General features: G+C 49.3%; 1 protein-coding gene across 1 annotated transcript; it reads left to right on the top strand.

Annotated features, from left to right (window-relative positions):
• The first annotated feature begins 87 nt into the window (after window positions 1-87).
• LOC144179157 (methanethiol oxidase-like) lies at window positions 88-25666 on the top strand. Its single transcript, XM_077707401.1, has 11 exons — window positions 88-324; window positions 9093-9259; window positions 12277-12462; window positions 13154-13271; window positions 17624-17806; window positions 19096-19277; window positions 20434-20512; window positions 21085-21206; window positions 22336-22401; window positions 24589-24734; window positions 25215-25666. Exons 1-11 carry the CDS (start codon window positions 318-320, stop codon window positions 25375-25377), a joined length of 1419 nt encoding a protein of 472 aa, XP_077563527.1. The 5' UTR covers window positions 88-317; the 3' UTR covers window positions 25378-25666.
• Window positions 25667-27613: the final 1947 nt, after the last annotated feature.

Below are 27613 nucleotides of genomic sequence, written 5' to 3'. Positions count from 1 at the left end.
AACTTGCCGATAGACGGGAGAAGGAATGCTGCCTTGTCGCATTTATCAAGTAGGCGGCGCCGGCAAGACCACACGAGCCCCTTCTTCCCTCTCTCACTGCACTTTCCCCGCGAGCAACAACCGCGCGTGTCTCGCCACTATCGGGCGGCCGTAGCGCAGCTGGGCTTGCAGCGTGCACAAAAGCGGTTCTCCGTTGGTGGTAGCGGCGGCGTAGACTCATCTTTCACGCTGTCCACAGCGCTTCTTCACAGTCGCCAACGTTTGCGTTTGCTTGGTGCTTCACTGGACTTTCGCACTTGGCACTGAACAGCTACGGCATGGCGGGTAAGTAGCGAAACACTTATTTAAATTGTTCTCCTGTTGTCACGTTAGCTTACGGTTTGTCGTCCCGTTCCCGTAACAGTTGAGGCCCGCACGGCGCCGGGTGATGTAGGGACCATCGCGTCGTTCGTTGAATGTGGCCAGCTGCTCCATTGTTTATTCCGCAGATTTACCGGTTCCGTCACGGACTCGCCAGGTGCGGTTGTTGGCAAACGTTGCCCAGCCTTAAATTTCTGCACGGGATGAAAGATTGTTTAGCTGGTTCTAGTCTCTGCTCGGCGCACAATATCACGAATTAAGTTCGCCAAAGCTGTAGCCCCGGGCCAATTTTAGTCTTACGCAAAAAGAGAAATTCCCCACGCCTACGAAGCATATTTATTCAAATGCCGGTATGAAACGAGATGGGACAGGGATTGGACTCCTCGATGAAGGGCGGAAAAGAGAAACAGTGCGTAACGTTGCAGTGGTTGCGCAACTCGCACGTGGCTAGCGTAGCGACTGCCGTTTCGTGTCAGCGGCCTTGCGTCGCCTGAACGGTTGAGTGGCAGTTTCCGTCGCCGTTGTGTTGTGCTTGCTGTCGGTGCTTCGGGCCAAGTTTGCAGACTGCCGCGACAACGCAGGCGGTTCACGCGCCATTGGGCGCACATTGGTCGGCTTTTTGTTGCGCCCAGGCAAGTACTAGACACGCCATTTCACTAGTGAAAACAGGACAAAAAACGGAGCAAAATACACACGGGACACTCGCCAGCGAGCGTCCTGTGTGCATCTTTCTTCGTCTTCGTCTTTGTCTTGTTTTCGCTAGTGAAATGTATTCAGATCAGAAACAACTAGCCATACTTTCAGCCCTAACAGGACACGCCCCCGTAGTTCTCTCGCTCTCTCCAATTACGCTGTTATAACGATTACAGGTGAAACTTTCGCGAAATCTTCAATATTGCGGAAATGCTATGCTTTATACGGTTTGCCATTTTCCGTATTTTTTTTAATATTTTTTTTTATTTTCTAGTTTTTCAAAATTTCACCCCACTCCATTTCACTCCAAAATTTCACTCCATTTACGTTATTCTAACGATTACATTTGGAACTGTCGCGAAATCTGCATTGTGGAAATGCAGGGCGTTACACGCTCCTGGCTGTGGGGGTACTCGGCAAAGAATGCTATGCATTAAAATGTGCTCGGGCCTTGCGGTTCCGCAACCTGGACAGTGGAGGCACTGAAGTTTCCTAGCAAAGCGTCAACGCCTATTTCCGTTTTTTTTTTTTTTTTTTTTTTTTTTCTTTTCTGCCGGTCACCATATATGGTCACTGCGAGTTTGACGCGCTCGGTCTGTGAATTGTTGAGAACTGCCTATCATTCACTGGTCTGCACGCACCTCTTGGAATGAAGAAAAGGCCGTCTCTTATGAGGGGCGGAATTCTCGGTTTTGCCCATTTCGCGTCGGTTTTTAAAGTGTCAGTTTCGAGCAATCCCCCGGCTGAAAGCAGACGACCAAATGTGACGCAGCACATCCATTGGTCAGAGCCCTCGCAAGCGCAACTACGACTGAAACAGACAACGGAAGTTCCGCCCCTGCAGTCCCTTTCGACATGTCCGAAAATGTGGATGGAACACACTAGTCTTGGCGAAAAGCAAAAACGCCCGTGTGTACGAGATTTCGGCGCACGATAAAGATCCACAGGTGGTCAAAATCAATCCGGATCCCTCCACTACGGCGCGCCTCATCGCCTGCGTTGCGTCGGCGCGATAAACCCCACAATCAATCACACTAGTCTTATCTATGCTTGATCGAGATGTGCTCTCTCTCCTCCACATTTATTTAGTAGTCAATTACTTAAACTTTTGTTGTTCAATAAAGATTTTATTCATTCCTTCCTAGCAATTACTACCGCTGTAAATCCAAGGTTTGTAGCTTAAGAACATTATAGTAGTCTACCTCCGACTTCTGCCTAGTTAGTAAACTGCGCTGCCGTTCGTTACTTCGCTGAGCACTTTTGGTTGCTTTCCTTTTTTCCCTTTGGTGACACTTTTGTTGAAATTTGAAGCGACTTGGCTTGGGTCATATTCGGTCCTGTAGGCCGGCATCTCGGATGTAGCACGGAAGGTATTGAGGACCATTTGCCTGTACTAAGTGTACTATTTGGGACGTGTCCACTGCTGTAGCACTTTACTCGGCAAAATGTCGCGACGAACAAGCAGGGAAAGTATACTGACTGTTAGTTCACATGTCCTATTTTGTGATGTTGTGGTAGGAATCAAAGTACTTCGGCAATTGCTTAAAGTACTCCAATGTCTTTTTTATGAACTGGAGGACAGGTCGTGGCACAATAACATTCTCCAAGGTAGACCCTACCGTTGTGAATCGTGGGAGGAATCTCTGGTACGTGTAAGGGAAGTTCTCAGACGTATTTTAGACCCGTTACCTGAGGCTGCAATAGAGCCTGCGCGTAGCTCGGAGCAATATCAGCCGAGAAAATGTCGCCCTATAATGTTCGGTTCTCGCATTTGCGGGCCTAAAAAAACAACTCTGTGCGGAAACCTGAGACGTCTGTTGAGGGGCAAATCATCCATCCACCCAGTACACTTCGTGTGATAGAAGCTATCAGAATTCTCCAAAAATCACGCCGAAAATTTCCATATTCACTACAATAAGCTTGCCACGAACAAAAACAAATACATCTGACTCCATAACAGAACCACCACAAGCCGACAGCGCAGCCATCTACACATGCCGAGGCACAATTGGGAGTGGTTGCCACGTTTAGCTTATCAATTTTCACCAACATTTGATGCATATCGTCATCCATTCACGCCGGTTCAATAACCCAAACCTAACTGCCCTCGCATGTGCGATAGAACGAACTACTCCGAAATAAACTGCAGGTCTTTTTTTTAATTTATAGCTGCGTGTGTCCAGGCTGCACTATATTCCATGAGGACACGATTGCACCATGCATACTCCTCGGCCTTCCAAAGAAGGGACGATCTGACACCCCCAACCAGAAGGTTAATCTGCTGAATATACCTTCTCTACCAGAGCACGTCGAGAAGACACTAAGGCGAGGGCCCAAGTTTGCGACGCAACCACGGCTTGCAAAAGCGGAATTGCTGGCCTTGGTAACAAATACAGCAGCAAGGGCGAACGCATAGGACGATCAGCGCTCTATTAGACGGAATTAGCGTTCTACCCTCGACTACAACTACAAGAGACATGCGCACCCTTGACGTAGTACCGGCCCTACAGGACTTGAATGTCAAGTTATTGCTGGCGGACAAAGATGGATTTGTGGTAGCAGCGGCCAATGAGCACGAAATAGGAGCGGAAGCAGTGATGGCTGGCAATTTCGGTCCTGTAGAAAGGTGCAACCTACGGAAGAGAAGGTACGAGACTGCACAAACCTTTGTGTGTATTGACAGCGTTGGCCTCTTCCATACGGAAACGGACGGAGGTAAGCCTTCAGGTGTTCTCCGCCAAAACCCACAAAGAGGGGTGCTCGTTTTCGGGCAATCGTTTCGGAGAAATGCACATGGCAGCGTGAAGTGGGTGGGTTCCCTTCAGGCGTCCCTTTCCAAGCTCACCATCGATGACCCCTTTCTGGTGCGTAGCTCGGAAGTCGTATACACGTTCCTGGAGGTGCAGCCGTCAATTCCTTGAGTGCCTTTTCGGTAGACATCAAGGACCTCAACTACAGCATGCCTCGTGATCTGCTCGATGCTGTCACTGATGCCATAGATAAAATTGAGTGTAAAGTTCCAGAATGAGTGCGGCATCAGCGTGGACAAGCTCCTGGACACCTTGATGTTCTACATTTATTCCACGTTCGTGGCCTGCAGTAAGTTGTACCTTCAAAAGACGGCTGTCTACATTGGCTCCTCCTTGGCACCGGTCCTCAGTGATCTGCTCCTGACCGCGTTTGATAAGACACTTCAGGTACCTCTACATGACTTGGGTGGGATGCAAGTTTTCCGGTACTGGGATTATTTTCTTGTCTTTTTTTAGGCTACGCCGGAAACAACTTCCAAGTGCGTGAATGAACTTTTTAGTGTTTGTGTCCGCACTCAATCCTCTGGAGCTCGCCAAGGAAGCTCTGGAAGCAGGCTCTATGCGTTTTCTAGACCTACTGCTGTCGTGCCAAGTTAACCACATATGCTGGAGGTACGCCCCTAGAAGCAAAAAAAAAAAGGAATTCTATTTTCCCCGGCCCATTCCAAGCTTACGAAGCGTGGAATTGCCCAATCTGCACTGTTGAACGCGATGTTTCGATCGTGTACTCGTGGAATGTAGTGCAGCCTGGATACGCAAGTGGAGCGGTTGCGGTCGGCAGGTTACCCACAGGCCTTGCTTGATTCTGACCATTGGCGAGGCACTCCTGTAGAAAGTCTGCTCGACTCACGAGACGCAAGAAGAAAAGCGGAAGAAGCCCCTGAACGACATTCCATACACCCGCAACTTATCCCAACGGATCAAAAATGTCGCTGAAAAATCAGGTGTGCGGACAGTGTTCTCGGCCCTGAACAAACTCGGAAGTTTGTGGAAAGATGAACACGCCTGGGCGTTCGAAGGTGCGATGCGTGACAAAGCACGGGAAGCGCTTTGTGGCTTGCCGCGTAAGCGTCGTGTACGAGGTTCCCCTCGCGTGCGGTCGCATGTGTGGGGCAGACCGGGCGATGCCCGAATGAGCGTCTTAAAGAGCATGCGCACTCCCTGAGAGTCGGCACAAGAAGCAATTTGGCAACGCACTGCAAGGCCTGTAAGTGCTTCCGCGTTAGCAACACACGAAGGTGCTCAAGGGTTTCCGTGATACACGCGCACGTGAAATCTGCGAGGCGTGGGAGATAGCCCAGCGTGGCCGAGATTATGTGAGCACCCCTTCAGTAACTTTGTACAGGGAACTTAGTCACCTAAACATGTGATTGGAGTGAGGGTGGCTCAGCAGATGCGCTTGCACTTTGTACATTCGTTTGTGTTTCTTTTTTTTTTTCAGGTACGAGTGTGACGCAATTATATTTTTCCTTTTATATTTCCGTAAGCAATAAATATTCCTCAGTTGATAGTCAGCACTAGTGTCTGTTTTCTTTTACTGTCTTCGCCTAAGTGCTGCTTCACCATTTTACAGTGTTTTTCCCCCAAAAAAAGGCCGAGATACCTCTACGATGACACTGATTACAGAGCAATGTGTCATCCACGTGATACGGGAGCATTACTGTCGAAGGCATGAAACGCCAAGAACTTTCATTCTTCAACGTTGAGCTTCATCTCCCACGCGCTGCACCGGGTAGAAATGGTATTTGTGCCGCTTTGAAGCACATCAATGTCGTCGTTAGTTATTTCTCGTAAAAAACGTAATCGGCGAATAAGGTTAACAATTGCGCATCCTTCGTGAAACCGCTGGGGGAAAGTAGTAAAACTTTGCGTTTAAAAAAAAAATGCAGTCTGCTAAAGAATGACAGTCAAGACTTGCATGAAGTTTGTGAGTGAACAAGAGCAATTGCGTCTCGCAAGAAAATGTTTCGCGAAATCCATCATGGGATGAGCGGAAAAATGAATTCCACTAGAGGAGGTTGATGTGCGAATAGAATATATGCTAAATTTTGGACTGCACACTGTAGGGTGGAAATAGGTCTAATTTAAGCGTGAATGTTTATCTACAGATTTAAACGCTGGCACCGCCTTCCAAATTTTGAAGTCATCTGTAATTCGCCAATGTCCAGTGATTGTTTAAAATTTTTAGCTAACACAATGGCGCAGCATACTGTGGCGTTCTTTTTTTTTTTAATTTAGCTAGGGCTCATACAGCCAATGCCAAACACTCCCGACGTTTTATAGAATCAATCTTAGATATACCATAGGTGTCAATCATTACTTGACACATAGGCAAATAAGTTTTTCTGGCAGTTGCGAAAGTGCCGGCTTTGCAAAGGAATCGGAAAACACAGTTTAACCCATTTGAGCATTCTTTGTCATCAACTCGTTCACCTTTAGGACTTGTAAGACCTATTCTATTGCTTTCAGGGGAGTTAAGAACGTTTCAAAATCGCCGCTTTGCCAAGCAACATGCTTGGCGAAGTGTTAAGGACCTCCTCTTTTGCGGTTTGAACTGCTGAAGCATACGCCTCGGCGGCTGTGCGGTGCAGAGTCCAGCGGTGTTTGCTACGGGATTTTTTTCGCCAGGCGATATAAGCGTTTGTTTGTTTGTTTGTTTTTGTTTGTTTGTTTGTTTGTTTGTTTGTTTGAAATCCGTCGAATATGCGCGTTATACCAGGACACTTTAGGGTTGTATGATATTACGCTTAGAGGAATGAAGCGGTGGATCAGCACAAGGATTTTGTTTTTGACTAACGACCAAGTATGTCGTACAGAGTGGTCATCCACTGTTGTTAAATATGACGCCAGAAAAGTACGTAGCTCGTGATTGATTTTAGTAACATCAGGGCCCCGGTAACCACTTAAAATTTTTGTTATTCTAGTCAGCTTTTCTGCTGATATTGTAGAAAAATTCAGCAATGAATGATTACTGAACTTTGGCATGACCGTTGTTGGAGAGTTTGGAGAAGTTTTAAGAACCAGATCCTGCACATTTGCGCTTGTGGCTGTTATCAGAGTAGGTTGGCCTAGTATTTGATTTAGCGTAGAGCATAGGTTTCTAAATTCCTCACAAATTGAGTGATTTGGATGTTGCGTCGGTTGGGTCCACGTAATACCAGGCGGACAGCGCCAAGTTTGTCCCTTTAAGTAAAACTCTAGGCCTTCTAAGTTTCAGTCACCTGATTAACTGAGGAGCTAATTAACTAAGGAAACAAGACAAACGTGTTTTGTTTCGTGCGTAGATGCGTCGGCTGAGGTAAAACACAACAGCTTCGCTGCTCGTCCTTTGTCACAGAGTAAACGGACTGACGATGTTTTTACCACAACTCGTCACTTTTTTCGCTGATCACTGGCACAAGTCATATGCGTCTTGTTTAACCACAGAACAGTCAACGCACTCAGCTACGTACCGCTGTAGCTTATCCTTCCCGCATTCACTTAAAACAGCGCCTCTCAGCAGGAATACGGGCAGTTGAACGATAAGGACCTCGTGCAAGTTTATCGCAGCACATGCAGCCAGGTATCGGTATAGTTGCGTGCGTCGGTGCCTTACCACAGCAAGTCGAAGCTGCGAAATGCAGCACAGCAGTTTGCATTATCTAATCGGCTCGTATCTCTCAAGCGACTACACAAGCTTGTACGTGTAGCTTATTTACTGGCTCGACATCCTCCATCTACAGAAACAAAGTGGGCACTCACGTGATGTTGCATGTACTGTTGTAGTCAGATGTTACGCCGATACAACAAAACATAACGCGACAACCTCTTATCACACCGGTGACCGGGTCTTGGCCCTGTCGTATCAATCGGCTCGCACAGTACTCCGATTTTATGAAGCAACATTGCCTGCACAGTGCCCACCTCTGTACCTAGCGTTTCATATCTGCAGACAGTTGTATTTAACCCCCTGATACGGATAGTTACTCTTAGCCGTTTGACGACATACCTCATCGCGCGGCAAAAATAAACGTGCAGTCTTCCGTCTATATTTGCATTCGGTTTTGATTAATGCCTGGCGAATTCCCGGACGTTGGCTGCCCCAACTGGTTCCTACACAAATTTAATACAATTCCAATATCCAGTTGCGGCAATATGCTGGTCTCGAAGCCTTTGAAACACATTTCCGAATCGTAAAAGCAAGTCACTCACGGCAAAGACTTCATACTAACAAAAGCAAATCATATTAAGCGCACTTATAGAGCGATAAAAACGAGTGGGCAATGCGGAGTTCAACATCTTCAGCAGTCCTGGGTTTGCGACAAAGTAACCAGTAAGGGATGCACCGCATCGTCGAATTGCGGCTTCAAGTTACGGGTCACTTGCGTTTGACACAGTTGTGCTGTGGCATTAGGTTTCGTTAACGTGTTTTGCAACTTCATAAACACTATTCTATCCTTAACACTATATTAGCAGTGTCGCGCTATTGTGGCCGGTCGGTATGCTAGGGCCATAGTACTGTGCCAACTGACTAAAGTGGTTTTCCTATGCATATTTAGTAGCGCGCGGACACAAGTAATGCACTCAACGGCTATTGCCTGCACAGCTGCTTTCCTGCATGCCAGCAACCCTTCCTTGATCTGTTACTGCCAGCTGTTAGCACTGAATCCCATTACCTGAGCGCAAAATACAGGGGAAAAAATCTTCGCTCGGCCTTCCAGCTGGCTGAGGCCGCTGTTAAAGCCCAAGGGCTCATATCTGACGACTGAGCATCACAGTTGGCAAACTCAATGAAGCTTCTCGATCTCGATCTGTCTCGCTCTCGCTCTCTCTCTCTCTGCAGGTACATTTTTAAGCTATGGCTCTATTTCACAAGCTTTAGAGACAGCTTTGCAACAGCAGCGACAGCTTCCGTTGAGAAGTTGCTCAACTTGACATCTTTCCTTTCGTCCTTCCTCGTTCATGAATTCGTTCACGTGTGCGTAACTTGAACTTGAGCTTTCAAACCCTGCATTTCAAACTCCTGTCATCCACCGATTCACCAGTGGCGCGTTTTGTCCGCTTAGTAGCCTTCCACGCTTTCAATGCAGCTGACCGCTTACCATACACCGATGCGTTCTGTGTTTTCACGGGTCGTTGGTCTCCTTGTAACATTTTGGGACATTCTGTAAGATTTGGGCTTGCATGCGAGGGTCTTGTACAGTGATTCGATGACTCTCGTTACATCCCCGACGTTACTTCCCTACGCAGGCTGTTGCGATGACGAGTGCCCCGTGGGCTACGCCTCGCCCCTGGAGGCGGTCGCCAAAGGGCACCGCGAGAAGATCGCCTACGTCAACTGCATCGTTCCTTCGAAGGAGAGGCCAGACTACCTTGCCGTCGTCTGCCTCGACCACGACTCTCCGGACTTCTGCAAGGTGGGTGCAAGGACTTCGCAACCTCTCGTGACCTCCCAGAGTCTGTGAATGGTGCCCTGCAACGGCTCACATGCGGCTTAATATGCTGAAGATTCCAGCCCTGAGCGTAGCGGTCGTTTTTGGACGCGCCATAAAATAGCAATGCGCAGTTCTGTTTCCGGTTGTACTGGAAAAAACCATAAGCATACGGTGGCGGAGTGTTGGTGAGCGGACGTCATATGGTAGTATAGTGGACGAGTAGATGGAAGCTTTAGTCATTCCTACGGATGCCCTACCCAGGCATCTTAAGAGTATCGTGGTTGGGTCGATCACCTGCTAACATTAGGGAGGGGTCAAGTCATGACGGTGAGGATGTGTAGTTACGTATGTACGTACGCCGGGAGCTGAACGTGGTTTCCTCGCTCCAGGCATTGTGACATTCTGATAAAATAACGACTGCCTACACCACTCGAGAGTCTCACACTACGGCACATCTGTGTTTGGCTCGTTAAACACGCTTGTAGTACCGGGGTAGTACAGCGGAAAGGGGAAACCACGCCGGCTGCCACCTTCGGCTGACAAAAATGGGAACACTTGAACAAATCCTGTAAGGGATATGCCTTTCGTACTACAAAGAAATGACCGTGTGTACGCTTGCTTTTCTGCAAATTACGTCGAAATACGATGGCGGTTCTGCCACTACTGCGGAGTAGAGGCCCAGCCACATGGGCGCGTAATAACGACGTACTCGCGCAGCGACGTAAGCGCTCGTAGAAGTATATGCTGCCGCGCACTACGCCAACGAGGGCGTAGAGCGCCGCTGGACCCGCTTCAACCCAAGCTTGTCTTTAGTTTACCATATCGCACCATTCAGTTGCATCCGAACGAAGATCAATATAACCAGGACGTTTTTACATGAGAACCGCCCCGGTCTCCCTACTCATCGGGACGGCTCGGACGGGCGAGCGGAAATGACCTAGCGCACGTGCTCAGTGCGGCTGGTTGGCAGAACATTCGAACCGGCGCGCGTCTTGTTTGGACGCGCGCAAAAGTGGAGTTTTTGTCCGCGTGTTGTCTTTTCTGATGCCGGGGGGTGTTGTGCTTTCGGCTACCAAATCGTGCCGGCAACGGCAGCGGCATCAGACTATTTCGCGTCCCCAAAAAGTTAAATTCGACTGACATTGTGGTTGCGCGAAATTCGTCGAGGAGGCTGGCAACCAAAGCAGCGGCATGGTCTGCTCTTACTCATAGCAACATTCCCCACTTTCGAACTTCCGCTGTTCGTGAAAGCGTAGTCACACCGCCTACATGGACAGTTCGCCCCAATTAGTGCCATAAAACGGTGTTGTGTGTTCAACCCCTGCATTCATGCAACGCCAGCAGAAATTTCGTCCAGGAAAATAGTGCCGGGGGGAATTTTCGTGCTGCGAAATATTGTCACGTTTTGTCGAAGTATAGTGCAGTAAAAAAAAACAAAAACAATTAACGTCTAACTTGCTTAGGCGCCACGCGATATGTTTCGACCAGTGATCCGAGATTGGCGGTGAGAGCGACCGCGGGCGGCGCTGCGAAGAGCGCTTCCGTGACGTCGGCTTAGGGATTCTCGCATTTCTCGTCTGCTTCACTGGGGATCGCTCTCCCTGATGTTTCTTTGCGCTCGGTTGACGTCTGATGCTTATTCGCAGCAGATTTTGCGTGTGCATAACTTATGATAATAAGACCTAAAATCGCATACACTAGCTCAAAAAGTAAGTTAACGTATTGTTTTGGATACCGCTACGGAAGAAACATTGCCGGCGTCGCCCATTCCTTGCGAAGCCGGTCCTGTGCGGAGCGCAAAGAGTCGGGGCGTTTTTTTATAGGCGGAAGCTTCAGTATTAGGCGGTCTTTCGAACAAAAGGAACAGCCAGCTGCGAGTAACCGATAACAGCGAAAATACAAGGCCAAAACAAACTCCAGGCCTTTGGGCTGTCGGCTCTGGCAGAAGGCATTACGAATCCCGGTAATCACATGTCAGGTAAAACAGCTTTTGCTACCTTGCCGAACGCTGGAAAGTATTGTATCACATCACTTTACGTTGTCATGCATGAAAGTATGCCGACATGCACTATGGGCTGCAAGAACTCTGGATTGAGTTCCAAATAACCCACTGTGTGCATAGGCGCGTGTTGGTTCATCGTCGCACCTATCTCTTCACGGTTTCTGCGAAATATATGTTCACGGACTTTACAATGCTATCCACCATTACAGGTGATTGAACCTTGAACATTGTTCTTTTTTCGATTATTCCCTCCCTTCCTTCATGTCCCTTTCCTTCCCCAACAAGGCATTCATGCCCCCTCTGATAAAGGCATTCCTCCTCATACCAGGGTTTCAACCAGATGGAAGTTTATTTAACGAAACGAGGCACGTCTACGGCAAAGATACAATAACACCATGTTTGTTCAGACCTGGTGGGATATTTCGCTGCATTACCCACAGCCATATCTTCTCAATATGCAGATATGCGTTATAGGGAAAAAATTACACCATCCTCCCGTAGGGGAACCCTGAGTAGTATGCAAAGCAGCCATGGGGTCGATTCAAGTGCCCATTAGTTTTCAGTTCGTCGTTTGCGTTAGGTTGAGGTACGTAGCTACCGTTATATTTAGTTTGGTTTCCATGGTAACTACCACACTTTTCACTTACCGGAACGACGAAATGGGAAATTGCGTTCTCCCTTGTCGTTGTTGCGCCGTTCAGACCCCCACTGCGCATGCTAGGCTTGCTGACCGCCCGGTAGTGTCTTACCCTTTCATGGCTCCTGGAGCGGCAGTGTTACCGGTGTCTTCCTGGGCCGTCCCGAGATGAGCCGAGCATGCGCAGTGGGGGTGTGGACGGCGCCACAACAAGGGAGGGACATAGCCCAGACCATGAGATGCTGGAGCGACAGTGTTGCCGGTGTCTTCCTGGGCCGGCGGATGGATGGACGACGGAGCCGAGAGCAAGAGATGCTTTGCATCTAAAACTCGCTTCCTGCTTTCCTTCCCGCTGGGCAGGTGATCCACCGACTGCCCATGCCGTACAAGGGAGACGAGCTGCACCACCTCAACTGGAACACGTGCAGCAGCTGCTACGGCAAGCCCAACAAGCGCCGCAATCGGCTCATCTTGCCCAGCATCAACAGCGACCGCGTCTACGTCGTCGACCTGAGCCACAACATCCGGAAGCCCACCTTGCTCAAGGTATATGCTAAGCCTACTTTGACGCGCTGCTAAAGAACGGGGACGCCGGGAAGAAAACTTACACAGGGCGAGCACTAGGCAGTAACTGCATGGTATAGTTTATTTGCCAAAAGCAGCATGCATACCATTGTGCTGAATACCTGAAATGTGCGAATGGCGCAGCTTCCACAAGGAATTCGACTGCCGCTTCAGAGACTCTTTTGGATTAGCATATGTCAGGCCAGGAAAAGGGTGCTCACATATTTCTCAGTTTCGGTGCAGGTATAAAACAGACCTCAAAAGATTTCGCTTGCTTGCTGCATCCCAAAGCTGCACCTTGAATGTCAGGAGCGCACGATTACGGCTCGCTGTGATCTGCCTACTGTTTTCCCCGCCACTGACTTTTTACCATTCCTAATTTCTATCGCCAACTAGCCCAAACTTGTGCGTTGGATAGTGCGCCTTCATGCATCAAGCAATCGCCCTTCAATTCGCCGGACCCGCGTATACCATTTCCCCAGCAGCCAGTGCTGTCCGGCTGGCGGTGTACAAGGAAGATCCATTTACCTTTGTTAAACAAGGCAATACAATCTGCATCACTATCTAGAGCCCACCACAACCGGCCCTAGACATGAAGAAATAAGATTGTGCGTACTCGTACAGCACAGCTCCACATTTCTTGAGGTCACCGCAACGTCTTTTTCTTGCGAAGGCCGTGGAGCCCGCGGAGATGCACGCCCTCGGCGTGGCCACGCCACACACGCCCCACTGCCTCGCCGACGGCAACGTCATGATTAGCACCATGGGCGACCCCGACGGCAACCCCAAGGGTGAGTGCTTCTCGCGTCGCGTGCCTTTGTGCAGACTAAAGCAGGCCAATCAAACCCACGTTCTCGGCGAGGCTTTCGCTGCGCGGCCTCGACAAACAACTGAATCCTATTGTTTTGTTTTGTTTTTTAGCGCAATATTATTTCACACTTGTTCGCTACCCACTGGCAGACTCCCTGCCATTAATTACGGTGCAGCAGCTACAATCATGTTCGCGCTTCCTGGAGGGCCCATCGACAACGCCAAGTAGCTGTCAGGATACCGCGTAAGGCATTGACATGCATGCATAAATTTACACGGTCAAGCAATCAATGCCTAGCCACCGTAAAGGTCCGACCAACCGTCCCGGGAGCACCCCACCAATTGCTTATAAATCCTTCACAGTTCGCAGTCCGCACACTTCCTATAGAAAAAATAAAATAAAGCCGTTCCACTCAACGTGAAAGCTGTCGGAAGTGTAGAGCAGTGATTCGCCATTATGGGCTGTAGCGCCGTTATCCGCCCACTGCTACCACCCAATGCAATTCAAATTTCCCGCCTTCTCAGTGCTCACGCTCTCCCTGCCTGAAACTGCGCCAGCGGGAGTTCTGTTCTTTTTGTGCCTGCTCTTCCTCCCGCACGTGCCGGCGTTGCACTGCCACTTTTTTTCGCTTACTGTCGTAAAAACCAACCCAACGAGCGTCCCTAACTAAATGAACGCGGGAACTGCCGGTTAATTACGTATATTTTGCCTCAAATGTTCCTACAGTTTTCTTTGCTCTAAACAACGAGAAGATGCATGACAAGCGCCAGTGGTTCACGAGTTTCTAACACTTAGACTATGTAAACCGCTTGGCTTTCGAAGCGTCTGGGTCACGGAGCTAGAATATATAGGAGAGGAAACGCCCATTGCGGCCGGCGCGATCGAGCGACCAGATAATGTCACAATGATAACTACGGCGACCCGCGGAGCTCCGCAGCTGCGGCGGCGAACAATTTGACAGCGGCACCTGGTTGAATGTATTAAAAGCAATACTGTTGTTTGCAGCGTTCACCAGAAGGCGTGAATCGCTATGCGCTCGAGCGGCTGCTCGACGCAGGGACGGAACGCGCGTTTATCTCGGACTTCGCGCGCGCGCCCGCGTGCGCGCGTCATCGTTTGGCAACGTCGGTGATGCAGGAACTTTTCAGTGCACTGTCGCATGACCAAAAAATTGACCGGTGCACTCAACCACGGCCGGACTGGAGGAGCGACGAGCAAGTGCGCGCCCGCCGCTCCTCCAGCCCGGCCGTGACTCAACTCGCTTCGAGCGCATCGCATGCGAGATAAGGCTGTGCGTTTACATGTTTTACATTTTTTGCGTTTACAGGTTTGTATTTTGGGCTTGCTGCTCACGCAAGGTTGCTTACGCATTAAAAGAAAATGCCCCTTTTATTCGCTCGTACCGGCAGGTTTAAATTTGACAGAAAATTATTCGCGAAGGCGGGCTCTTCAGCCAAGGGAAGCGCAGAAGAGCGCACACACCCTCGCTTCGACCACGGAATGTTTCAGCGGGCCGGCGAAATGCCGACGCGATGCTGGCGATGCCGCGGCCGGGTTGGACTGGGCGCGAGCGCGAACAGAACGCGCGCCGGCCGTGGCGATAACCGCGCACTTCCTTCGCTTGCCGCCAGATGCCGGAAACTTGACGTTCGTCAAGTGCTTGTGACGTTATCAGACTGCCCCAGGAGGCTCAGTTTCCCCTCCTATTTTATTCTTGCTCCGTGGTCTGGGTTACGCCGCGATGACGGAACGCCGTGTGGTTCTACTTGGGTCCAGCGAGCGAGCTACGACAAGGCGAGCCCCTAAAGTGCTGTGCACTTAAAACTAATTCTACCACGTGTAGCAACCCATCCAGCTGTCCAATAATTGATTTCGGTAGCGCCGTAATGCAGTACATGCATTCAATCCGTGACGTACACATTTAACGCTACAGCATATAAAAGTGCATATTTGTTTACTACATCCAGGTATCTGTGGTTGCCAATTCTGCGAGCTGTTTTAGTGTATAACAGGTTGTTCCTGTGTACTCTTGGAGAGCTTGCCAGGAGAAGAATAATTACTTAACTCTATCGCCTGCAAAGCTGCGTACGTGAGTAGAATGACATTTACGGGTGGTCACCGGTCGAAAATTTTCTATTTCGTCGATGAGTTGCTCAGTAATGCCGCCCGAAATTCGTTCGTGTATATTCGCTGTGTAGCGCACTGTTTTAGTCAGTGGCGCGATTTCTGGTGCGTTAAAAGGCCGTTGGTAAACAAAACCTGCTTCGAAACGAGTGACACTTGGTGCACAATCTATCTTTTTCGCCCTGCACGTCCGATTTCCAGCGTTCCACGGCATGGTTCAGCAGTTACCGTGCCGCGCACTTCTATTTCGAAACTGGTTCCTGTTGTATCCTGCGCAGAGTTATGTAGTTTCAGTTTCGGCTTCAGTGTTTGGGTTTGCAGCACTTTACTTGTGCAACGTCTATTAAAGGGACACTGAAGTGAATTTGTCAAGCTCCCGTTTTTGCTTGCACTGCGTAGACTGGCTCAAATTAGCACACTTTTCATCGTTTATCCGGTTGACAAATCGGTAATTATTTTACAAAGCGCGAAAGAAGAAAAACTACCATGCGCGGTTTGCGGCGGCCGCACCAACTAAGCTGTGACGTTGGGAGGAGGGGGCACCGTGATTGGACGATGCCCAAGGTTAGCAATCAAACAAGTTTCGGTTTCGTAAAACATGTTTGACATCCGATGGCGTCGTTGGATGGGCATTCTCAATATCCCAGTAATCGTAGTACCGCGCTTCTGCCATGTTGTCGGCTGTAAAATGCATAAGATAAGCCTCCCAGGACGGCTTGGAATCGTAGCATTCACTACCCGAGGCCTACGCAGTGCATGAACGCCCTCCGCGTCCCCGCAGACGCACAAATGCATGCGCTTTTCCCCCATATTTGGAGCCTGCCTCACTCATGCCTGTATCGTAAAAAGCGTGTTCGCACCAGGCCAAGGGTCTGTTGATTCCGGCCTGTGCCCACTGCCCGCAAGCAGTCGGTGCTTATGGCAACAGCATGCCAACGAGAACTCGCTAGCGCGCCAGTGCCAGGCTGCGCGAGTTCTGCGGACTAGTTCGTGGAGCAGTGAACGTTGCGGCCCAAAAAAAGGTGAACTCACTAGAGAAAACATCGGCGAAAAACGAAAAAGTTACCTTATAAAAAAAAAAAAAACTCGTACCCGCGAGGATTCGAACTTGTGACGGGCAAAACACTTGCGATGATAAACCTTGCGCCCCACTTCACACGGCCACGGCCGAGAGCGCTCCCAATAATGGAAATATGAGGTATATAATGTATAACCAGTTTACACTTTTATTTAGTTTTAGTATTTCAAGCAGCCTAGGTGACTATTTGTTGTATTGCGCTCGTGCAGTAAGCGTCCCCCGAGTTTCCACAATAGCTCACGTCTAGCAATTGCATTTCTTAGACGGAAAAGCGTTCGCAGATGCGTAGTCGTGCTGCTGACCGCTGTGCTTGTTCGCCCAGCGCAAAAACGTGCTTCCCGCACCCTAGTTTACGCTGTACGGTAAACATATCAGTTGATTTTATTTCCTTAGTACCTATATTGACTTCGCTGACTCTTCTACACCTTCAAGAGGCCTTATATTTTCCTACTGGCGTACCAGTCAGCGAAGCGTCGCATGTGCGCTTGTGCAGCGCTTGTGTATCTAGCCCCAAGTCAAGGTCTCTTCACAGAGTACAAACTAACGAAGTAAAGAAAGGCACATTCTTCCATTCACAAACGTGTTGTGGCTTAGTTTCAACTGATCGAGCGAATTGCCGTGACCCGTCGGCGGCCGTCGGACTAAACGTTGGGCCAACTGACTCGGTCGCGGAAGGTCGGCGAGCCGTGCAGTAGCGCAGCCAATTGCCAGCTCCTCTCCTGCTGACGTCACACGAAAACGCCACAGAAAATGGGCGAGCGTAAAGAGAGGAGGACAGAATTTTCGAATTAATTTTTCTACTAAATGAATTCGCGTAAACGCGCTCAGAGTGGTCGAAACAGGGCCTAGGGACTCCGGACTACAATTTGCGCTCGTAATCCCGCATTGTTTACAAATCACTTCAGTGTCCCTTTAAAAGGGAGTATGCCACACGTGCGGCTGTGCAGGTCACGTCACTCCATCACAATTCCATATTCCCCGATAGTACAAATGTTCCCGGTTTCTGAGCTACTTTAGTGTACCTACTTTACTGTCAGTGCACATACGTGGTCCGGAAATTTCCGACTCGGACGTGCAAAAAGTTTCGGTAATGTGTGGCGCCTTCTGTTCTCCTTCCTCCGCGGTGCAAGGTTGCTTCGTGGTCCTGGACGGGAGCACGCTGGCGCTGCGAAGCGGCCTCCCCGCCGCGGGCACGTGCGCCGCCTTCGGGTACGACTTCTGGTACCAGCCCCGGCACAACGTCATGATCAGCAGCCAGTGGGGGGCGCCATCCGCCTTTAAGAAGGGATTCGACCCCAAGGACGTCGAGCAAGGTGGGCGCCAGTGAGGTTCAGTCTGCACTGCATAAGCGCTGCCTGTAAAGCGCTGTCTCGTGGCTTTAGGAACTGCCTTCGCAGATGTCACTGCTGTGATAGCTGCATGCTTTTCGCGTTCTCCAATGAATTTTGGAGAACGCGTTTAACGATACTTTTTTGTGGCGCAGCCCTTTGACGCCCGGAACCTGGGATTCATTGTCCGCGTAACCGAGTGAGGGAATGAAGCAGTGAAGGCAGAAAGAAAACGGCGAGGAGCGTCTGGCGAAGTGCGAGGAGGGCGGCACGCGCGGCTATGGTGTCCTCTCTCACTGCCTCCCCCTCACACTTTCGTCATGCGTCGCCGCCCAGGAGCTTTATCCCCCTGACACTTTCCTTTCCCCAGCGCTGCTCTGTATACGCCACTCATCCGAAACACGCGACATTTGCGCGGGAGGTTCAAACACGATTTTCAGCATGCTTGCCGGCGGCTGCGACTCTCTGCGAGATAACAGTGCAGTAGCGCGAGCAGTTGTGTGTTCGCTGATCGCGCGATCCCTTCCTGAGACGCAGCAGATATGCGCCGTGGCCGAGAAGACTACAGTTCACTGTGCGCACAAAGTTCGCATTAGGAAGTGTAGTAATCGTCTGTGCTTTTTTTATATATGCATATATACATATACAGTGGAACCAAGTTTATATGTTTTTCACCGGACCAGAAAAACACAACAGTGAGGGAACATTCCACTATGTTAGTTGCGCCGGGACTAGACAAAAACAACGTAGCAGCCGGGAAAACGCAGCACTGAGGACCGTAAGAGCGGGGTTCTATTGTATATACATATAGCGAATCAGAATGGGAAATGAGGGGCTGGTTGAATTAAGACAGAAATAATGGTTGGCAGTCAAGAATGCCGCGGAAAGCAAAGGGAAGAATGCGGTAGGTTATATTTATTTTATTTGTTTTATTTTATTTATTTATTTTTATTTATTTATATCGCGCAGGGATAGCGTATACATCGTTCCCACTAGCTTCCTCGCGTCCTGCCTGTCGTGTCCTCTCGCTCATCCAATCAATCCCTAACCCCTGTCTTCTCCCAAGATTACCGCTCGCTCGCTTTAGTCCTGCCTTGCTGCGATCTGCCGTCTTGTCACAGCTGTTCATGCGACGCGGAGCCATACCGTGTAGCGTGACGCGTTGTCACCGTGAAAGCCAAACCATCCTTAGACGCGCGCCTTTAATCTTCGTTCTTCACCTTAACATTCGCTGATTCTGCGCCACATCGGCGCTTTGGTTTTCTTCGTGACAGGCAAGTACGGTACGCACCTGGACGTGTGGGAGTGGCCCGGCATGGTGCTGAAGAAAAGCCTCGATCTTGGTACGGAGGGCCTGATGCCCCTCGAGGTCCGCTTCCTGCACAACCCCGACTCGAGCGAGGGCTACGTCGGCTGCGCCGTGGGCAGCACCGTGTGGCGATTCTTCAAGGACCAGGTAAACTGACGGCGCGCGACCACTGTGGTTCTCTGAATCGATCAGTAAAGTCTATAGGGAATCCCACCACTGTCAATAACTGCCAGCTTTTGGCTACAGCAACGGGAGGGAAGCGAGAAAATACCAGGCACAGGCGAAAAATATTAGTGCGTAAGCATTAGCTAACCGTTTTTCAACAATGCGGCGTCCATGGTACACAAAATGGCCGACGCTTGGCACACAAAATGAAGGGCTGTCCGAAGGATAAAAAGGCCAATGAAACTCTCGGAATGACTCCTCATTTCGCAGGACTATATACTATGCACTTGAGTTGTAAAGAAAATGAAATGAATTTTACACTAAGTGTTGTTCGATCCAGGGTTTCAGGAATACGATACGAGCCCCTGAACTACCACATCTCGACTATTCCAGGCGACTAAAGACGAACCCCGCAAGACAATGATTGTGGCCTTCAAGTTAGAAGTGCGTATTAGACGTGTACACGGAGCGACAAGAGAAACTTCAGCGGAGTAATTACACAAGTATCAATTACGCGAGTAGCAAAAGTACGTTCCAGCCGATAGCGTATGCTTGGAGCTAACAGGGCCGATTAGCCAGGCTTCTCAGTCCTAGCAGCCGAGAGAAAGCATCGCAAAGTGGATGATGATGATGATGATCATGATGATGGTGGTGGTGATGATGATGATGATGATGATGATGAGAAACATGCCCACCACTGGACACGTGCCGCTGTAGTTACCACGTCTTTACCGTGCATAGAATGAACGCGCTGCCAACCACGCGACACTTGTTTTTGCAAATTTCAGCGCTTTGGTGTATCCGGCGAATGACTCTGAACAGTCTACATCAAAGCAACTGGGAAACACGGCGGTGCCCACAGCGCCTGCATATTCGTTACACAATTCGACCATACTGCTTCCGCATACACTGCCTCGTAATGTGTACTTAGGTGCTCTAAAATTTTTGTGCGTGATAAATTTCTGTGCTCTGCTTCATTGCCCGATATAAAACCTAGTTTGAGATATATGTGATCAGGCCAATAATCTGCAGCAAACAAGCGTAAAGGTTTCGAAAAGACTTGGCTGACTAGTGCGCATGCAATTCTTTGGTGTGTTTAATGCCCGTAACATATAGATTCTCAATGTTCCTTCTGCAGGACGATTCGTGGAGCGTCGAAAAAGTCATCACGATACCACCAAAGAAAGTGCAGGGTTGGGCAATGGACGACATGCCAGGTAATAATCCACCCTTGAGTCTCTGTATGCCAACGTGTCTGCGTGACAACCAGCAGTAGAACAGCAGACCTTGGTTTCGCTTTTGCGATAGATGCAGTTACCTTGCCTTACTCGCAACGACACACTCATAGAAAGACAACCGCGATCATTGTCGGGAATCGCGTCATACGCGTGGACACAAATAAGACGCATGTCCGCATGGGTACACAGCGCGGGAGGGCATGAGGTCTGCGCTGATAATAAGGCACGATTGCGGGTTTTGTGTTCCAGTTCATATAAATAGGCTTGTTAAGGTCCAGGGGTTGTGAGAGCATTAATCGTTTGTAGATTTTTGCTGCAACTGAACAGCAACTTAACATGCCGTTTCGATGGTCGTCCGATTAACTTAGCGATTACTCAAGCCCACATATACGACCCATTTCTGGTGATGCATTAGCCGAAACGTCAATTCGTTTTTGTTTGGAGTGGTCGGCACCTTTTTTGTTTTAAATGTACCCTCCCGCCCAGACCGTATTCAGTCATATTCTCGACTTCGTATCTTGAATGGGTGTTTTTTCTTTACTGTAATAAAGCCGTCATCACGGACATACTGATCTCGCTGGACGACCGGTACCTCTACATCGCCTGCTGGATCCACGGGGATGTCCGCCAGTATGACATCACAGATACTCGCCACCCGAAACTCGTAGGACAGGTAAGCCATTGGATGTCGGACACTCTCTGTAGATTTCTGGTAGCTTTACAGCACTGCGTTATTAACGGACTTGCGCATTGCACGCAACTTGTCGACAAAGGTCAGGTGGTGACTTCTGGCTGGTCAACGACCGTCCAGAGGCGTGCAAGCAGGCAGTGCTTTAGGTTAATATATTTACTGGAAAGTGAGGTCTAGGCATCGCATTCTTTGTACGAGGCTATACAGACGGCCTATAAGGATCGCTGGCGTAGCCAGAGCTTGTGAAAAACGTTTGCGGGCTAGCAGTCAACTGCGTCTAATCTTCATAGAAAATCTTAATCGTATCCTGAGAATCCCGTCTAAACACTGAAGATGGAGCGCTTGAGATTGGAGAGGGGCGGAGAAGGTTGAGTGAGTGAGGGAGACAGGCCACCAATCCTTCGCACACGAGGCTTTGTCGAAGGCTCTTGTAAGTACATCTGGTGCATAGTGGCCGCGAAGCTCGAATGACTCTCTTTATTCGCTTGCCATCAATCGAATGTAATCGCCTGTCGAGAAAGGGGGAGCTTCAAACTAATGTAACAGCAATACACGGATGCTTTTCCAAGTACTTGTGCAACACGCCTATTGTTTTTAGTTCGCATATATTATCGCGTGTATTAAAAGGAACACCAAAGTCAAAACTACAGGCTTGGATTCGTTCTTCATCACAGCAACGCGTTCTGTACATTTTTTTCCCCTCTTCCGACGAACTCTAACATGAAACGGGTATTAGCGGTACCTTTAGCGGTACCTTTTTGCCTTTCTCCCGCTAGCTCGCGGGTTCGATTCCCGGCCGCGGCGCCCGCTTTTCTGATGGAGGCGAAAGGGGAAAACGCCCGTGTGTACGAGATTTCTGCTCACGTTAAAGATCCCCAGGTGGTCAAAATTAATCCGGAGCCCTCCACTACGGCGCGCCTCATCGCCTGCGCTGCGTCGGTGCGTTAAACCCCACAATCGACTCCCGCTAGCGAGCTTGTAGCTAGCTTGTGTTTGCTTGTGTAGAGCGGATACAGATTCCCATGTCCCTCGTGGTATTTGCTGATAACACGCCAACGGGAAGTTTTTGTGTGCGGCTTTCACGCAAGCGAGAAATGTTCCTGCTGCGCAGGTCTTCACTGGCGGATCCATTTACAAGGGCGGACCGGTCAAGGTCATCCGTGACGAGGAACTTGAGGTACGTGTTCTTTATGCAATCTCTCGTAATCGATTGCGGCTCCTTGTTTTTGCACTCTAGACACAACTGCAACTTTATATTGTCGTTGGAGAGCTTCGCTCGGTCATTTTTACTCAGTCGCTGGGAAAAAGTCAAGAATCATTGCCAGAAATTTAAAGGAACTTGAAATAGTGGCTTTAGCTGGAGTCGTTGTTGATAGGACTCGTAGCGCGCTCACTGTAAATGAAGGAACCCTCCCCCGTCGTACACGCGCTGTCTACGTCACGTACTGAAAAAAAAAATGTTCATGAACTTTCCTTCACCGCATTGTGAACAAGGCTTCCAGAAAAGCCAAAACGTATTTTTTTTTTAGTTTATTTTGGTCGGTGTCTCCGCTTTATTGCAAAGAGCGACTACTGCAGTAGACTTTTTCACTCTGGATGGATGCCAAATATATTAAATGCCAACGCCAATTCCTCTTATCGCGAAGAATACATTTATCACTGCTTCGCTTAAGCATTCTGAAATTCTCGTCTTGATAACCTGGTCTCCGTAATTAGGGCACCTACAGGCTTAAACTCTTACTCTGGCAGAAGCTGCCACGAGTTCATCCTCGTTTTATCCTCGCTGATAGCGCATTCCTTTCGCGTGGAACAGAGGCTGGTTTTAATCTTAAACTCTCGTTTAAGATGAAAACCAGTCCGGATTGTTTTGTTTTTAGTCGCCTATCAGCTGTGTAATTGTTATATGTTGAGAAGTCGAACGAACTGTACATTCCGATCGCTGGAATGCGCAATTTCTGCGCGAGCACTGTCTTATCAAAAGTTCGCGGGGGCCGATTCGGGGGCGAATAGGCCGCGCTCAGGCGGTGATATCAGTCTAAGCCAACGTTAAGCCGCTAACCCAGCAAGGTTTAGTTGAGCGGTAGCTTGCCTGCTACGATCGATAAGTGCCTGCGGCATAGCCCATGCCAATTAACCCCGACGCGGCAAGGCACCGGGGATTCCTCTAATGCCGAGCCACTAATCGGGATCTAGATAACTCCTCCTAATCTCTTTCCTGATGTGTGAATAGTGGGTGCACAACCGCCTGAACATTCGTTGCGAAACGCAATTGTCAGAGAAAATGTATACGCGTTGAATGCAGTACCGTATAGAACCAAGTTGATACGTTCCCGGTAACTACGCTCCCAATTGTGCACACTAAGGCCCCATAGTTTGCTCCCGGATACTACGTTTTACTGGATAGTACGTTTCTCCCTCGTTTTTTTTTTTTTAACGTATCAATGAGGTTCTCCTCTACATGCTGGTGGTGGTCGGGATATGAAAGCGTCCGTAATTTTTATTGGTGTCGGCAGTTTACAAGTTCAGTTACTTCGATAACGCTGAAATTATCATTTCATGGTCAAGCTGCTCGCTAATGGAGGTGCAGGTGGCTTGGGTAACGGGTTTTGCCGTTTATATTTGAATACCGTTTGGGTGCACTCTTATGTTCGATCGGAAGGGCGCGCCCCCACAATAAGAAAGGACTGGGAGGGCGCGCGTGTACGTCCTGGTATGCTGCGTCGACAACGAGCATGCAATGATTTATATCTCCCACCTCCTCTGGATGTCTGGTTCCGTTGCCATTCCCACGAGTGCTGCCGCGTTCAAAGTTGTGCAGAGCATTTTAGGGGCTCGCCTTATTGTCGTCATAGCTCACTCGCTGGACCCAAGTAGAACCACACGGCGTTCCGTCGGCGCGGCGTAACCCAGAGGCTTCGAAAGCCAAGCGGTTTATAGTCATAAACGTTGGAAACTTGTGGCGCTTGTCATACATATCCCCGTTGTTTATCGCAAAGAAAACTGCAGGCACATTTGAGGCAGAATATACGTAATTAACCGGTAGCGCCCGCGTTCATTTAGTTACGAAGGCTCGTTGGGTTGGTTTTTACAATAGTAAGCGCAAAAAAGTGGCAGTGCAACGCCGGCTCGTGCGGGAGGAAAAGCAGGCACAAAACGAACAGAACTCCTGCTGGCGCAGTTTCAGGCCGGAGGCGCGCGAGCCCTGCGGAGGCGGGAAATTTGAATTGCATTGGTGGCAGCAGTGAGCGGATAACGGCGCTATATACAGCCCATCACAGCGAATCACTGCGCTGTCCTTCCGACAGCTTTTACATTGAGTGGGACGGCTTTAATTTTGTGTGCTGTTCTGTGTTCCTCGATGCAGGAGCAGCCCGTGAGGTGCGTGATCAAGGGCAAGCCCGTGCGAGGGGCTGCGCAAATGTTGCAGCTCAGCCTAGACGGAAAGCGGCTGTACGCAACCACGTCCCTCTACAGCGCCTGGGACAAGCAGTTCTACCCGGAGCTACTTGAGTACGTCATAGTCTGGATGACGGTGCTCTTCATTCCTTATCCATGGCAGTTTCCTTGGCTATGTGCAATAGCGGAGTACGGTTCGACTCATTCTCGCTTATCCTAAATAACCAAATTCGCAGCGGCTATCTCTGGAGTTTTATTGAACATGTAACCGATTCATGTTGGATTGTCTTTACATCTGCTTGCACGATTCGTAATTATCACATCAATTCGAAGCAACTGACAATAAAATACCGAAGTACAACCGTGCGTTAATAATTGCAGTAGCGTGTGTGCGACACATCACGGCTGTCAGGTGCGCAACTTGGTTAATGACTGTGCAAAGGATTCAGTGGGGCGGGGATATTCCGTGCAAGATATATACGAAAAGAAACTAACCTAGATTTGGTTCGTCTAAGACGGACCGTTAACGCTTATTTTTAAAGAGTTTTGCGCACCGCTAAGTCAACAGCATCCCCGGTCTTTTTCAATGCGCAGGAAGGGAGCCATGATGGTCCGCGTGAATGTGGACAACAAGAAAGGCGGCCTCTCCATCGACCAAGACTTCCTGGTCGACTTCGGTGAAGAGCCAACCGGGCCCGTATTGGCGCACGAGATGCGCTTTCCGGGCGGTGATTCCACGTCGGACATTTGGGTGTGAAGACTCCAAGAACGAATGTGCTGGCATCGCTATTTAACCCCTCATCGTCAGCGGCTTAAACATTCCCACTGCCTGCTAGCTAATTTCCCGTCATCATAGCACGAGCAGTGTTTAGTGGGTGAACCGGTGATCGGTTATAGTATGGGGGGTTTGTTTGTACTGCAACCGAATGTTTCCTAATATTGCGCTGATTATTGCTTATTTGGCTGCAACGCCTATATATTGTTTGTTTGAAATGTTCGCGCCTTCTATGTGTTGGTGCTCAAATAAATTATATTTTTCCGTACACTGCCTTCCCCGTTGCTTTTGAACGTGAACTTGGTGATACGCCGTGGCGAATGAACCTTAAACCACAATTTGCAACGCCCCGAAACGCGTGCAGGCCTTCTCTGACAAGCAAGTCTACGGTCAACTGAAGTAAAAAGAAAATTGCCCCCACCTCCCCGAAGGAAATCGTGAGGAAGTGCGAATGCATTTCTTGCGCCGAGAGTACACGGCGTAGTAATTCTGACATCGCCTTGAGAGGCGCCCAGCCAGCGAACGGTCTAAACTGGAGCAGAGCGAGCCAGGAGACTAGCGAGAGAGCGCGCGCGAGCCGACCCACGGAGGTCTGGCAGTTTATCGCTGCATATACGCCTCGAGCTTCGCGATCGCTGCGCCGCCTGCCGCCGCTTCTCCGCGGCGTTGACGGGATTTGCGCTGCGTGACTGATAGGGGCTCGTTCAGTGTTTTGGTTCTATTTCACTTCTATTCGCCTTTCCGCGCCCTAAAAAAAACTTGTTATGGTGACGAATATAGGCGAATAGTACGTTTAGGTCACTTAAAAAGCAGCTGCGTCTTCGTAGAGTACGCGATCGCCTGCATGCGATCGCCTACGCGCTTCGTCGCCGCTCTTCCGGGCGTCGGCGACGGCAGCAACATATCACCCATGTCACCTCCAAAACATCAGGCACAAATGAATTCTACTGACGCCTCGTTTAGACCTGATACTGGCTTCATTTTGCAGCGTGGACAACGAATGCGGCTTCGTTTCGCATATATACGCCGCAGAAAAATATGTTTCGGGGATGTGATTACCCAATCCCCGACAATGACTTATGCCTTTTATAAGAATATAAACCATGAAAAAATGTTAAGTATATTCCAAGCCTGTACGTCGTTAAAAATGTGCCCACACACGCCATATAGCAAGAACCAAGGAAACGAAACCACAGAAAAATAAATGCTGTGCCAATGCGGAATTTAGAAACATAATAGCTCTAACGGAAATGAAAAAAAAAAAAAACAGTGCAGCTTCTGGCATGCTAAAGACGTTCGTCTAAACTTAAGCCAGGTGGGTTTCACTAGACCTACTATACGCGAAATGCACTGCTATTTCGAGAGAAATCGGTGGGGGGGGGGGGGGGGGGGTGGGGAGGGGGACGCCGTGTACAAATGCGGAGCGGAATCAAGCAATGAATGTTTTAGTAATCCCACACATAAATCTAGCGTTCACTTTCCTTTTGTTTTTCTACTTCAACGAAGAGCTGATCGTACGGCGGACGCATTTTTGGAAGTATACAGGGTAGGCTGTTCAACAAGCGATGGAAAAGTGTGGAAAAGTGGTTGGAAAAGTGTTGGAAAAGTCGTTGGAAAAGTGTGGTATGTGATAAGGCCCTCTGATTTCAGTTTCTGGTTTATTCTGCAGGCTCCCTGTGCCATATGACGATATTTCGAAGAAGCATTTAGTCTCGGACGCGGATTATATTGTAAGCCCGTCTCCGCTCTGCTCGCAGAGGATATATGTAGCAAAGGAAGGTCTGCGGGCGCGCACCTCACGACAAGACGACTCTGTCGTGTGCTGATCCCCGAGTATAATTATGCATTTTCCATCGTACGTTTGTTGAACATTCCCGAAATTAACACAGACTGGCTTGTAAATGGTGGTGATCAATATCTGAGGTATAATATTGGCAAACATAACTGGTGTGCTGTCAGGTATGAGTGCTCCGCTGATTATGTAAGCACACAAAACCGATTTAAATCGTAGTGTATAGCCGTAGCATGGACATCTGAGGAACCGGTGGTTACGGAGACACGGTTAGTAAATTCAGGTCAGTGTAACTACAATCGGCTCTATCATACGCCGGTTCCGCGACGCTGGCCTGTGACACACACCTGGCGCTAATACAGACCGAAAATACCACACTAAGATCGCGTCGGAAACATTTACGCTCTCGTAAACACACCCCATTTC

This window comes from Haemaphysalis longicornis, unplaced genomic scaffold (genome assembly GCF_048455015.1).
Source record: "Haemaphysalis longicornis isolate Haplotype H1 unplaced genomic scaffold, Haemaphysalis longicornis Haplotype H1 scaffold_4, whole genome shotgun sequence".
Classification (NCBI taxonomy): Eukaryota; Metazoa; Arthropoda; class Arachnida; order Ixodida; family Ixodidae; genus Haemaphysalis; species Haemaphysalis longicornis.
The sequence above is the reverse complement of the archived record's forward strand: the minus strand, read 5'-3'. Positions and strand labels throughout refer to the sequence as shown.